General features: G+C 40.6%; 1 protein-coding gene and 2 pseudogenes across 4 annotated transcripts in view; 2 read left to right on the top strand and 1 right to left on the bottom strand.

The window, feature by feature from the left end:
• Positions 1–14,564, top strand: part of LOC118607850 — a 73,980-nt gene that overhangs the window by 18,641 nt on the left and 40,775 nt on the right. For all 4 annotated transcript variants that reach the window (XR_004952881.1, XR_004952882.1, XM_036227246.1 and 1 more), the window contains exon 2: positions 6,038–6,220. Coding sequence is in view for 2 of the 4 variants with exons in the window: in XM_036227246.1 (XP_036083139.1) it covers positions 6,038–6,220 (183 nt within the window). In the remaining 2 variants the exon portion in view is untranslated. The remainder of the gene's footprint in view (positions 1–6,037; positions 6,221–14,564) is intronic.
• LOC118608537 lies at positions 5,348–5,466 on the top strand (annotated as a pseudogene).
• On the bottom strand, positions 13,387–13,505 carry LOC118608348 (annotated as a pseudogene).

Consider the following 14,564-nt stretch of genomic DNA (forward strand, 5'->3'; position numbering starts at 1 on the left):
GACATACCTAATATAGGTAAATTCAGAGACAGAAAGTAGAATAGAGGTTACCAGAGGCTGGAGGGTGGGGAGGGAAGGGCAAGTCTTTGTTTAATGAGTCTGGAGATTTTCTTGGAATTAAAACATTTCAGATACTGATTTTGTGTTGATGTTTACAGAACACCGTGAATGTATTTAATACCACTGAATCATATACTTAAGAAATTGTTAAGATAACAAAAATTATGTATATTTCACCACAAAAAAAATGAAGGGGAATTTAAGGAATTTCAAAAATGGAGAGAATTTATTACTAGAAGATCTGCCCTTCAGCAACTGCTAAAGGGGGTTCTTTAGGCTACAATTAAAGGATAGCAGACAGTAATCCAGCTCCATATGAAAAAAGAACAGCAGGAAAGGGAACTGAATATTTCAATTTAAAAGCTAGGACTTTATTTTTGGCTTTTAACTCATTTCCCCCCTGCGTGAATTAGAAAAACAGTTGGAAAAAGCAATAATTCCAAATCTTTGTTAATGAGAACACAACATAGAGATTTCTTGGGCAATAATAGCATGCAGATTGGGAGGGGAATGGCGACAGTGAACTCCTTCCGCCCATCTATAGGGATGAGAAAGAAAAGCCTCGTAACAGAGACAGAGTCACATTCGGGGAGCATCTTGATGGGAGCGGGGTTGGGGCTGGGTCAGAAAGGGGAAGGGATTAAGAAGGGCGGGTTGGTGGTCACTAAACGGTCACAGGTTGTAGAGCACAGCGTAGGGGATATGGTCAGTAATGTCATGACTGCACGGTGCCAGGTGGGGACGACTCCGATCAGGGCATCGCTGTGCTCTACACCTGAAACCACCAACGTGATCCCGAATGTCATCTGCAACAGCCGAGAGGAGGAGGCAGCCCATTCCTCCCCGGACTGACTGCAGGGCTCTCGGCTCCTCCCTCTGAATCACGCTGGTGTCCAAATCATGCTTTCATGCCACAGAGAGCCTGCAGTTTGCACTGCAGTTTCTGCAGCATACTCTCTGCTCGTAGGTTATGGGGGTCCAAAGTCCTTTTTATCTTGTGTTTCTGTCTCTGTTGAAAATCGGTGATACGTCTGGAAACATAATAATTCTTTTAAAATTGTATTTGGTCTGCTAGGGATAAACACCTCACCTTGAAGTCTCTTTGAATTAAATCCTTTAAGTCGGTCTTCCCCTGGGAGGGTCCTGCAATCAAATTTACGTTTCTTATTAGCCCTGTTTGCTGAAGAAGCTCTCCTGGGCGCACCCTTAAATTCTCGAAAGTGCCCTTTGTCCAGCTTGGTATTCTGAGATACAGACTCTTATCTGTCTGATGCCTTAACAAAGGGTTTCGGAGCCCTGCCCTCGGCCTCAGCCCACACTTGCCTGGCGGCCCCGCCTCTGGTCTTTACTTGGAAGAGATTTCTTTGATTCTTTGACGTGATTTGCCTTCAGGAGAGACAGACATTTCCAAACCCATCATCGCTGAATTCCTTCATGATTAATACTTCTCTTTCCAGTTTCTCTGCATTTTCTTCTTGTTTTAGGCAGCAACACTGAAGAACTTACTTTAACATATGTTTGTGTGTTTTTTAATCAGATACGTGATTTGCAGTGATTTCTCCCAGCCTGTAGCTGGACATTTCCTTTAGTGTTTTTTTTTTTCAAAGTTGTATTTAGGTATAATTAACACAGAATAAGGTGCATATGTGTGCGTGCATTAAATTAGTTTCAAGTACACAGTGCACTGGTTAGACATCTATGTTGCTCGTAAAACAATTTCCCCAATTGCTCCCCCCCCCCACCCAGCGTTCCCTCTGCCATGCTCCCCACCCCAACTATCAACTATTAACTCCCCCCATTCCCCCAGCCCCCCAACCGCCCTCCCCTCCGTCACCAAATTGTCCACTATATTCGTGAGTCTGTTTTTGCTTAGTTTGTTCTTTTTGTTCCTTACATTCCACATATAAGCGAAATCATATGGTATTTATCTTTCTCTGTGTGACTGACTCAGCATAATAACCTCTAGGTCCATATGTTTTTTATTTTTACATTATTAATTGTCCTAAAAGTTCTCATTTCTATTTTTAATAAAATACTTCAGGCAGATAGTAAAGGCCTCCCTCCCTCCCTTTGTTTTTGTCTTTCATTCCTACCCCCACGCCCTGCCCTTTGGCCACCATCCCTTTCTTCTCTATCTGTGGCTCTGTTTCTGTTTTGCTTTCTTTATTCATTTACTTTTTCTTTTTTGAGATTCCATACATAATTGAGATCATATAGCATTTGTTTTTCTGTGACTTCCCTTAGCATAATACCCTCTAGGGTATTCTATGTTGCAAATGACAAGATTTCTATTTTTAAAAAAATATAATTTTTACTTTTTAGTTATAGTTGTACAGCACTATATTAGCTTCAGGTGTACAACATAGTGATTACACATCCATATAACTCACAAAGTGATCACCCCAATAAATCTAGCGGCCCCGGACTCCGTACATAGTTATGACAATATAATCGGCTATATTCCTTATGCTGTACTTTCTGTCTCCAGGACTTCTTAATCCCATCCCCCTTTTTCACCAGCCCCTCCAACCCCACCCTCATATGGTAACCCTCAAAATGTCCTCCGTTTCTATGACTTTGTTTCTGCTTTTCTGATTTCATCCTTTAGATGCCGCATGTTAGTGAATCAGGGCATTTGTCTTCCTCCGTCTGGCTTGCTCCGCTCCACACAGTACCATCGTGAAATATCTTTTTCTGTCCCAGTACTTTCAGTGTGCGTGGGCCTTTTAATCCGAAGTGAGTCTCGTGTAGGCAGCCTACGTAAGGGTCTTGTTTTCTTATCCATTCAGCCACCCTGTCTTTCTGTTGGAACATTAAATTGTTTTTCTTTTGAAGTACTTGTTGATAGATATGTAGTTGTTGCCATTCTTTATTCATATTTTTAATACTTTTTTTTTCTTCTAAAAGAAGTCCTTCCAACATTTCCTGTAAAACCGGCTTGGTGGCGATCAACTGCTTTAGCTTTTTCTTGTCTGGAAAGCTCTTTGTCCTTCAATTCTAAATGACGGCCTTACAGGGTAGAGTCATCTTCGTTATAGGGCCCGGCTTTTCATCACTTTGACTATTTTGTGCCTTTCAAAATCGTCCGGCCCGCACAGTTTCTGTTGAGAAATCGGTTGCATTTAAGATTGTTGCTCTTGCTGCTTTTAAGAGTCTGTCTTTGAATTTAACCTCTGATTAATGATGCCGCGTCTCAGTGTGGGCCCCTGGGTCCATCTCGCCTGGGACTCCGAGCTTCCTGGCCGTGCATGTCACCTTCCTTCCCCAGGTTAGGGCAGTTTTCCATCATTATTTCTTGAAAGAGGTTTTCAGTCCCTTGCTCTCTCTCCTCCTTCCGGTGCCCCTGTGGCATGAATGTTGTTACGCTTGATGCTGCCCCAGAGGCCTCTTAAACCATCTCGGGTTTTTTTGGATTCTTTCTTCTCGTCGCTGTTCTGATTGAGTGTCCTCTGCTACCCCATCCTCTGTGTCACTGATCCGATCCTCCGTTTCATCCGCTCTGTTAATTCCCCCCACTGTGCTCTTCATCTCGGATATTGTATTCTTCATTTCTGACGGCCATTCTGACAGATGTGAAGTAGTATCTCATTGTGGTTTTAGTTTACTTTTCTCTGATGTTTAGTGACATTGAGCCTCTTTTCCTGCGGGCATGTCCTCTTTGGAGAAATGTCTATTCAGATCCTCTGCCCATTTTTAAATTGGACTCTTTTTTTTGTTGTTGTTAAGTTATATGAGTTCTTTATATGTGCATATTGGATTTATATGTGCCTTTATTGGTTATATCATTTGCAAATATCTTTTTCCATTCAGTAGGTTTCCTTTTCATTTTGTTGATAGTTTTCTTTACTGTGCAAACACTTTATAGTTTGTAGTTCCATTTGTTTATTTTTTCTTTTGTTTCCCTTGCATAAGGAGATCTATTTAAAAACATATTGCTAAGAATGATGTTAATGACTTTACTGCCTATGTTTTCTTCTGGGGGTTTTATCGTTTTTGGTCTAACATTTTAGTCTTTAATCCATTTTGAGGGTTTGTGTTTTTTTATATGTATATGGTGTGAGAAAGTGGTCTGGTTTCATTTTTTTGCACTTATTGAAGAGACCGTCTACCCCATTCCATATCCTGCTCTCCTTTGTCGTAGATGACTAGATAATATGAGCAAGGACTTATTTCTAGGTTCTCTATTCCTTTGATCTATATATCTATTATTATGCAACTACCATACTGTTGTGATTATTGTTGCTTTGAGTATTTGGGGTCTTTTGTATTTCTGAGAGGGATGCTATTGGTATTTTAGTAGGTATTGCCGCCTGAATGTGTATGTTAGTTTGGATAATAAGGATGTTTTAACGATGTTAATCCTACCAATCCATGGGCAAGGTATATACTTTCACATATTATATTCTTCAGTTTCTTTCTTCAGTGCCATATAGTTTGCAGAATCCAAGTCTTCACACCTTTGGTTCAGTTTATTTCTAGATATTTTATATTTTTTGATGTAATCATGAATGGGATTGTTTTCTTAATTTCTTCTGTTTGTTTGTTATTGGTATAGAGAAATGCAGCAGGTTTCTGTATATTGATTGTGTATCCTACAACTTTACCAAAGTCATTTATTCTCATAGGTTTTTGGTGGAGTTTTTAGTGTTTTTTATATTAACTATCATATCATCTGCAAGTAATGAGAGTTTTACATTTTCCTTTACAATTTCCTTTCATTTGTCTTGTCTGATTGCTGTTGCTAGGACTTAACAGTATTGCGTTGGATAGAAATGGTGAGAGAGCGCATCCTTGTCTCGTTCCTGACGTTAGAGGAAAAGCTTGAGCTCTTCACCGTGAGCACGGTGTCACTGTGGATTTGTCATATGTGGCCTTGGTTACGTGGAGATATGTTCCTTCCATACCGACTCTTATTGGGATTTTTTTATTATGAAAGGATATCGAATTTTGTCAAATGTCTTTTCTGCATCTATTGAGATGACGATATGGTTTTTATTTTGTATTTTGTTATTGTCATGTATCACGTGGATTGGTTTATAGATGTGGAACTTAATTGACATAGAACAAAGTTAATACGTTTAAAGTGTACAATGTGGTATGTTTTTACATATGTGAAACTGTCATATTCAAGATAACGAGCATCATTGTCATCAGGAAAAGTTTCCTCATGTCCATTTGTAATGTCTTCTTGCCACCGCTCAACAACACCCCCATGTATCCAGTAATAACCACTGAGCTGTCTTTCGTTCAGTACATAATAGTTTGCATTTTTAAAATTATGAAAGTGGTCTGTGGCCACGCCATCCTGAACAAGCCTGATCCCATCTGATCTCAGAAGCTAAGAAGGGTTGGGCCTGGTTAGTACTTGGATGGGAGACCACCTAGGAAGACCAGGTGCTGTAGGCGTGAAAAATAAAAAATAAGAGATTGTAAGCTGACAGGGTCCTTGCAGTCTGTGAGGTCAACCAAGGGTTGCCTCGCCTAAAAAAATGAATAAATAAAATTATGAAAGTGGAATAGTATAATACATAGTCATTTTTCTTTTGGCTTTAGTTATCCACATTTTTTTTGGAGATTTGTACATGTCACGTGTATTGATATGGATGTAACTGTTGGGTTTGTTGAATAAAGAAGAAAGAGCAGCCTTGACAATTCCCAGGGGAGATCAAACCAGTTTAGTCTCACAAATAGAGCTTCATTTAGCTTATCGTTCAAGACTAACTCGGCCTGGGTCGGTTCTCGCTCCTACCTGTGGAAATCAGGAGCAGAGCCTGAGCCTTTCCCGAGGTTGATGCAGGGAACCCGGTGGCAGTTCTGATGAGAACCTGTTTCTGGGAAGAGGAAGCAGAAGCAGCAGTTCTGGCTTGGTACCCCCAGTTTGGAAGCTATGTGCTCGGTGTGTGCACAGTAAAACTTTACTAATTCCTCCTTTGGTGACTTACTGGTTTTATTTCTGTCGTTGGTAAACATTTGACAGTCAATGGTGTCAGAAATGGAATTCAGCGAAGACCCCGTCAGTGACCGTGAGACCCGTGAGCCACCGGACGTCGATGAGCACAGAGCCCACCCCGTGGGCCAACCCTGCAGTGTGGTGTCGGTCTCTGGGGATCTGCCCTCTGCTCCCTGCATGCTGAGCTCTCCAGCTTTATGGGGTGACTCGGTAAGTCACCCTATTCTGTTCAAAAGGAATGAAAATATGCCACTCCCTGTGTTTTGGAAAACAGACCCATCACGGTTAGGATGTCTCGGGGAATCTAAAGGCCAGTACGGGTTCCACCTGGTTTTTGGACGGGACCATGTGTCTTTATGGTAAAATTAATGAACTTTAGAAGTAGAGCAGCCATTTGGGGGAACTTTGATCTTAATAAGTCTGCTTTGAGGGGCAAAAGCTTCTAAATGACCAAGCGCCTGAAGAAACAGCTCTAAAAGGATCCTTACAGAATGCAAATAAAAAAACCTTTAGTAAAAGACTGGTCATTTGAGCAGGTCATTTGACCTAATCCATCGCCAGAAACACAATTTGGATCCAGCTATTCCTTTGTTTTGTACCTGAGACACGGCTAGAATTATTAAAACAAAACTGTAAGATCTCTATTTGTCTGCCTGCATGTCTATGTATGTATGTTATAGGTATGTGAGATTCTTCTACCTCTGAATTGTATTGCCAAAATTAAATCATAAAGAGCTGTATTTAATTGACTTAAGAAAATCAGGTATACTCTTAATAATATAGAAACTAAGCCAAATGTTTCTTAAGTTTACATGATCTGGGATAATCTTTAATAAACAAAAGGCAGTTTCAGTTTTGTGGTTTAATAAAAGCAGACACGTCATCAGAATTTGTCAACAAGGAAAAAAAAAGATAATGGTTCACTGTTTAATGTCTAATCCAGGCATAATTGTTAAAAAATAAGCAATTTAAATAAATGTAAATGAGATCAAAGTTCATACTAAGTTACACTAAATAATGGATATTTATTGAATATTTAGACAATTTCCAAATAAAATAAACTTTAAATGCTAAATATAAGTTTAAGTTATCATCTTTTGGCTTTTTAATTTATTACAGAGAAACAGAACATATTTTGATCTGTTGATAAACATGGTTCCTGCCACATTGAAAAACTATTGAAGAATATACCTCTAAAAATTTTGAAGTGTATTTATAAGTTTGTTTATCTACTACAAGATGCTAACATATGATAGGCAATTCGCAATTGCCTGCTTCCTAGTTTTCACTTGAATGCAAAGATTACACAAGCTCAATACGGACGGGCAGAGTATCTCGGCAGAAAAATAAAAGCAATAAAAAACAACCACACAGGGATTTTAGAACTTAAAATTACAATAAGCAAATAAACTACTCACATGGTGGTCTCAATAGCAGAACAGAGATGAGAGAGTAAAAACAAGCAGTGAAATTGAAGAAAGACCAATAGCAATTATTCAACCTGAAAAACAGAGGAAAACATTGGAAAGAAAAGTGAAGAGAGATTCAGACACCTGTGGAGCAAAACTTTTAATTCTAAAATTTGTGTCATTGGAGTCCAGAAGGAGAGTCGAAATGGGGTGGTGCATGAAAAATATTTAAAAAAATAATTACTAAAAGTTTAACAAGATTATTGAAAGACCTGAATACAGATTCACAAAGCATAGGATACTCCAAACAGAATAAGCTTAAAAAAACAAAAAACCAAAACCCATCCATACATATAATTAAACTGATGAAAACCAAAAATCAAATCTTGAAATAAGATAGTGAAAAATGATGTGTTACGTATAGCAAAACAGTTTGAAAACCTGGATTCCCTTATCAGAGACCATGGAAACCAGAAGACAGTAGAAGAGCATTTTTGCAGTGCTTAGCAAACAGAAAGGTTAGGCAGGAATTTTATTTCCAGCGAAAACATCCTTTAGGAAGGAAAGTAAATAAAGATTTTTAAAAATAATAAATTTTTCAGCAATACTTGGCATACAATATTTGTTTTATTTTCAGATATATAGCATAGTGATTAGACATTTATATGATTTATGAAGTGATCACCCCAATAAACCTAGTAGCCACCCTGCGCCATACACAGTTATCACAGTATTATTGACTGTATTCCCTATGCTGTACTTTGCATCCCCGTGACTATTTTGTAGCTGCCAATTTGTACTTCTTAATCCCTTCCTGCTTCTCACCCACTCCCCTACCCCCCTCTCATCTAGCAATCCTTAAAATATCCTCTGTATCTATAGTTTGTTTCCGTTCTGTTCGTTTATTTTCTTCTTTAAACTCCTCTGTAAGTGAAATCATATGACATTTGTCTTTGAATTACTCCACTCAGCACAATACCCTCCAGGTGCATCCACATTGTTGCAGATGGCAGGATTTCATTCTCTTTGTGACTACTCCACTGTGTACATGCAGCACCTCGTCTTTATGCATTCACCCACCGATGGCCACCCGGCTGCCTCCATGTCTTGGCTGTTGTGAATAATGCTGCAATGAACACGTGGATTCACATGTCCTTTTGAAGTAGCGTTTTGGGTTCCTTCAGATAAATACCCAGAAGTGGGATCACTGGGTTCTTCTTTGACTCTTCTTATAGCCTTTGTTTTAAAGTCTATTTTGTCTAGTATAAGTGTTGCTACACCAGATTTTTTTTCCCTTCCATTTTCATGAAATGTCTTTTCCATCCCTTTCAGTCCGTGTGTCTTTCGATCTGAAGTGGGTCTATTGTAGGCAGCATAAGTAAGGGTCTTGTTTTCTCATCCATCCAGCCGGCCTATCTTTTGACTGGAACATTTAAACCTTTTTCATTTAAAGTACTCGTTGATAGGTATGTAGTTATTGCCATTTTATTAGTTATATTCTTGATCTTTTCTTCTTTTGGGGGGGCATTTATATAATGTAGAAAGTGATTCCCCTTGTTACTCTAGTTCCTGTCTGGGACTATACATAGCTATTACAATAATAAAAATGTTTTGAGATAAAGGAAGACTAAGAGAATTTGTATCCAGCAAACCACTAAAAAAATATTGAAGAAAGTTATAACAGAAAAGGAATGATCCCAAAGGGAAATTTGGAATGTCAGGAATAAATTTCAAAATGTCAAATACCTGTACAAATTCAAGAGCACATATTGTTCTTTTATTGGGAGTCAAAGCAAAAGTAATATTTTTGGAGTTTTCCTTGGCTGTGGTTGGAATGCATGTGATTCTAATGTAAAGCATAAGGGTCTCTGGCCACTTCTACTCACCATAGTATAGGAAATCCTGGCCATGGGATTCGCACCAGAAATAGAAATAAAAGGCATCCGAATTGGAAAGGAAGAGGGAAACTATCACTATTCCCAGATGACATGATGCTATGTGTATGAAATCCTAAAGACTCCCAATAAAAAAATATTCAAACTAAGAACATTGTACACTATGCATGTACATTTTAATCTGAAGAGTAGCCACTATGAAAGCTACACAAAGAAATGACCAGAAACCTAAAGATATATTAAAATGGAATACTGAGATGTATTCTAATAAACACAACAGCATTGTATACAAATAATAAAATATAGATCCACACAGCAACTTTTCAATGCATGCATTAAATGTAAATGGTCTTAAACCCGTGAATTAAAAGAGATTTTTTCAAATGAATAAAACAAAACACAGTAACCACCTGAATGCTGTCCACAAGAAACCTCCTTTAAATATAGGATCTTTAAAAGTAGAAAAAATGCCAGAACTTAAAGTGTGACCCTGTGTTTCATTTCCTGGTCCGAAGGAAGTAGCTCCACCTGTCCTGTCCCATTACTTGCAGCTGTGAAACCTAGACAGCTGTTTGAAGATTGTGAAAAGTAAGTAACACGAGTGGAATGGGAAGGAGTAGTGACATGTGACATTGTATCCATGGTGAGTACATGGGCATCAGCATTGGTCTGCACTAGGGGACAGCCAGGAGATGGCATCTAGTTCTCATTTGAACCGTGGGAGGAGAATTCGTAAAGTCAGGCTGGGGGGAACCTCCTGATTGTCTCGCGTATTCAATCTTCTCCTACCCCAGCTCTCATTCTGCTGTTTGGCTCCAGGGACCGGCCTAACCACCGGGGACTGAAAATAGGACTGCCAGGTAACCAGAAATACTGGGGAGAGTGTGGAGACAGGAAGCTGGGGAAGTGTCCACGCCTCGTCACCGGCTCTCACAGTCTCGTGCACCCGAGTGGCGCGTGCCTTCACCAGCATGGAGGTGGCTCTTTCAGTCATCAGTTGACCTCATTCAAGACAGTCCACAGCAGCAGTACAGACATATACAAAGGGGGAAAAAAGACAACTTAAGCGAAATAGTCCAAGTATTAGTGACAGTTCTTTTCCATCATACCCCCCAGGACCCGAGCTGGGGTTTTCCCAGGTCGCGTAGGCTTGGAGGCGGCTCACGCAGGGAGCTCAGTGGACTTTTCAGATGTGGTAAGGACAGAGCGGTCCTTCGTAGACTCAGGCCGCTCTGCACAGTGAGGACGCGCACCCCGCTTCAGGGGCTCATAGGCTGGGAAAGCCGTCCACACAACACGCAGCAAGCGAGGCGCTTAAAGCGGACCGCGGAAAATGCTCTCAGCCTGAAGAAGCTAGCAGCCTCCGACGACGGGCAGGGTAGTTGTAAGACCCTGGAAAGAGCATGCACCAATGGCAGGGGCATCTAAGAAGATGCTGAACATCATTAGCCCCTAGGAAAATGCAGCTGTTACAACGGCGCGGTTAAATAGTTGGCCTTCTACTATGAGTTAAACATACATTTACTGTATGAGCCACGAATCCCATTCCTGAGTATTTATCTTAGACAAGGGTCTGGAAAACTTTTCCTGTAAAGTCCAAGTAGCATATATTTTACTCATCGTGGGCCAAGTAGTCTCTACCACAGCTACTTAACTGGCCATTGTAACGTGGAATAAGTTCTAGAAAAGATGTAAATGGCTGAGCATGGCTGTGTTCCAACAAATATTTTTTACAGATACTGAAATTTGAATTTCATACCACTTTCATGTGTCAGGAAGTATTTTTAAATTTTTTTCCAGCCATTTAAAATGTAAAAACTAGCTTAAAATGTAAAAACTGTCGCTAGTTTTTTGGCCATACAGAACAGGCGATGGGGGGCAGTTGGGGTCTTCAGGCCATAGTTTGCTGACCCCTCTCAGAGAAAAACCCTTACTCTAACTTTTAAAACAGCTTTATTTGATCACTTCGTAAAGTATATAAATGTCTACCCATTGTGCAGTACACTTGAAAGTAGTATAAAATAATTTTGAGTGTCCACTCTAGCCTAAAACTTTTTAAATTTCCAAATTAGAAAAATTTTAAAAAAGCATTATTTACTACTGCCAAACCTGGAAACAGTCTGAATGTCCTTTAACTGGTTGATTGATTTTTAAAAAGTGGTAAATCTATGCAATAGAAATACGTTCTATAAAACTTAGTGATAAAGCTCACAATTGACCATTGCCTAGTAGGTATTTTAAGTACTTAAAAAAATTTGGGAGGGGCAGTTAAGGATATTAAGGAAGTTAGAGAAACGGTGAGATCACCCAACTGGGATTTCACTGCAGGTTTTGTCTTTATCAGACAAAGGTAAAAAAACAAGTTATAGGTAAATTTGAATGAAACTGCCTGCCATTGTTTAACTTTGGTTGTTAATCTTTACATTCCTTTTTTGAGCCTGCCTAGGTCTTAGGCTCAATAAAAGGCCTGAGATACTGACAAGTGATTCGTGTGTTTTCTTCTGGCTTTTTTGATGACCTTGTCTACTGTCTCATCTGGATTCATTAGCAAAATCTAGAAAACTTGCAAAAAATAAGCATTTTGTGTTTTTCATAGAGACAGTACAGAAAGTATTCCTGTTGATGTTAATGAGGAAATTAGTTTTGTACAATTTATTTCAATCTAAGTAAAATGTGAACAATTGGAAAGACTCATAATACCAACATTTGGTGAAAATTCGGAGTGATGGAACTCTCCTGTACTGCGATTGGGAAAATACACTGGTAACAGTCCGTCATTCCACTGCTTCGTATTTTCCTAGGACAAATGGAAGTAATCGTCCATAAAAGGACTCGTGTATAACATCAATTGGTTGACTTCGGCAGAAAACTGCCAACAAAAAATTGCATAATATTAGGAAAATTTGAAATCATGTATTGCAACATGTAGGGGGAGGCCATTGGGAAGACCTGACTTGCCAGGTGACCCTCGAGCTGGACCCGGGCAGCTGGAGGCCCCGCACCGCTCCACATCCTTGGTCCTCGCCTTCCCCGCCCCCGGAAGCTCCCGCAGGGGCGCAGGCTTTGCAGAAACGTCCTGTTGAGACCCGTGCGGCGGAGCCCGGTGCGGGCCTCTGCGCTAACTCTGGAGGCTCGGCGGGAGGGCGCAGAGCCCCCTCCTTCTGGAGCTGCCAGAGGCTCATTGAAACTGTCATGTCTCGTCTGCCTCTCCAGTCTCTCCCTGCTCTCCTCCCGTGGGGGCCACTTTCCGATTGCACCCGGGGAGCTCCGGGCCAGTTTGCAAACCAACAGTTGTCTAGGCAGCCAGGATGCCAGGGACAAGCGTCGGGAGAGAGGTGTCCAAAAGGTGGCGTGTCGCCCCTTTCCTAATTCTTTCCTTTCAACTCACTTCAGTGCGTGTGTGGGATTCTTTCTAGAATTCTTTCCGCAGTCTCCGCCAAACCCTCTTCTCAGTGCAGGCCTTGGTCTCCCCTGACCTGGGGTAGTTCGCCCGGTCCTGCCTCAGAGTTACCAGAAGAATTTGAGAAGCTGTGGTTAAGCATGGACATAGGTATCACGTAATTACCATCACTGAAAAACTTTATCAACCTTTTAGTTACATCCCTTTATTCTTAATAAATCTATATGATTTCAAAGTCAGTTATTACCCAAGCTATTTTCTTGACAAATTTTGTAAAAAGGTAATATGAACTTGTGGGAGCTAAGAAAATAATTAATACCTTTCCTCCCCCCTTCTGAGTTCTTCTAATCCAATTAACAGAGACAGATTAACAGGAGAAAATCAAAATTTTAAGATGCGTGCGGGGGGAATTCATATAAGCACAAAAATTCCAAAGATAGTGAAGCAACATGGGGTATGTCAAGACATTTCTGGAGGAGAAGGGGTGGGGTTTTCAGAACTGAGAATGGACAATTTTAGGTACTTGAGAATTCTTGCTAGGCGACTGGGAGACATTGGGGCTCAGGCGGCATCTAGCTGACTGGCTAGGAGTCTTCCTGACTAATGCCAGGGCGAAGACTCTTAAGAGGATTAAGCACAGACCTCCTCCTTTTTATTATTATTATTTTTTTGTGCCTACAGCACCTGGTCTTCCAAGGTGGTCTCCCATCCAGGCACTAACCAGGCCCAATCCTGCTCAGCTTCCCAGATCAGATGGGATTGGGCACGCTCAGGGTGGCGTGGCTGTAGACCCAGACCCCGTTCTTAAAAAGCAGGTCTCTCTGTCTGAATCTCTTGGGCAAGATGGGGTGGGGGGCGGGGATGGGGCTAGGGGTGGGGGTGGGGTGGAGGGGCACGCAGGGCTGGGAGGTTGTTTTTGAGTCTGTTTTAAAATAGATAGCTTAAAGCCAGTAACCCAAAAGGCCGCTTTGGGGTGACACATTTGGATTCCCTTCAAAGTGACTTTTTTGTAAACCCAAGGAAGACAAGAGGTACCATATTTGATGTCAGTAACTCTAAGAGCATGTCTACTTGACCAAAACTTAAACCAGCTTTAGAATCAAATATGTTCCTAAATCACATGATCCTGAAAAGTACTTAGGTTCGTTTCTATTATATTTTTCTTAATTTATAAGTGCTTAATTCCTTCCATTGAATCAAATATTACAAACTAGTAATACCATCCTAAGGCAAAAAACAGCGTATCATATGTAAAATAGGGATAGGTGCAGACATCAGATATCGTACACAAACAGAATTACTGATAACTGCAGAGAAGGCTTAAGCTTTTCCATTTGAAATGGGGCGGGGGTCTGGCATGTGAGCCCAGCCTCTGAAGTACAGCCTTTTGCTTTGGCTTCCTCCGTCTGGCTTCAGAGGGTGGTGGCTGTGTTTATATTCCGATGACCCAGCAGGAGGCTCTCAGTGAGGTGGCCGAAACTCTCTTCTTCTCAGACTTCAAAACATCAACTTCCCGTTTCCCTGAATTTCCGATCACTTACTTACCTTTCTGAGAATGCTCGTGGAAACTGCTCATTTGTTTAAGCCAGTTTAATACTACAAATTAGCAGTGCCATTCAGTGGCAGAAATATGCCCTATCCAGAACATGTAGACTGAGATCTCACAGCTTGCGTTTTTTTATTATTATTATTATTTTTAATTTTTATTTTTCTATTACAGGTGACATTCGGTATTTTATATTAGTTTCAGGTGTACAATATCACGGCTAGACATTCATATGACGTACAGTCCCACCTGGCACCGTTCACACTGTGTCCCCTGCGCTGTACTTTGCATCCCCGTGACTGTT

This window comes from Rousettus aegyptiacus, unplaced genomic scaffold (genome assembly GCF_014176215.1).
Source record: "Rousettus aegyptiacus isolate mRouAeg1 unplaced genomic scaffold, mRouAeg1.p scaffold_m13_p_9, whole genome shotgun sequence".
NCBI lineage: Eukaryota > Metazoa > Chordata > Mammalia > Chiroptera > Pteropodidae > Rousettus > Rousettus aegyptiacus.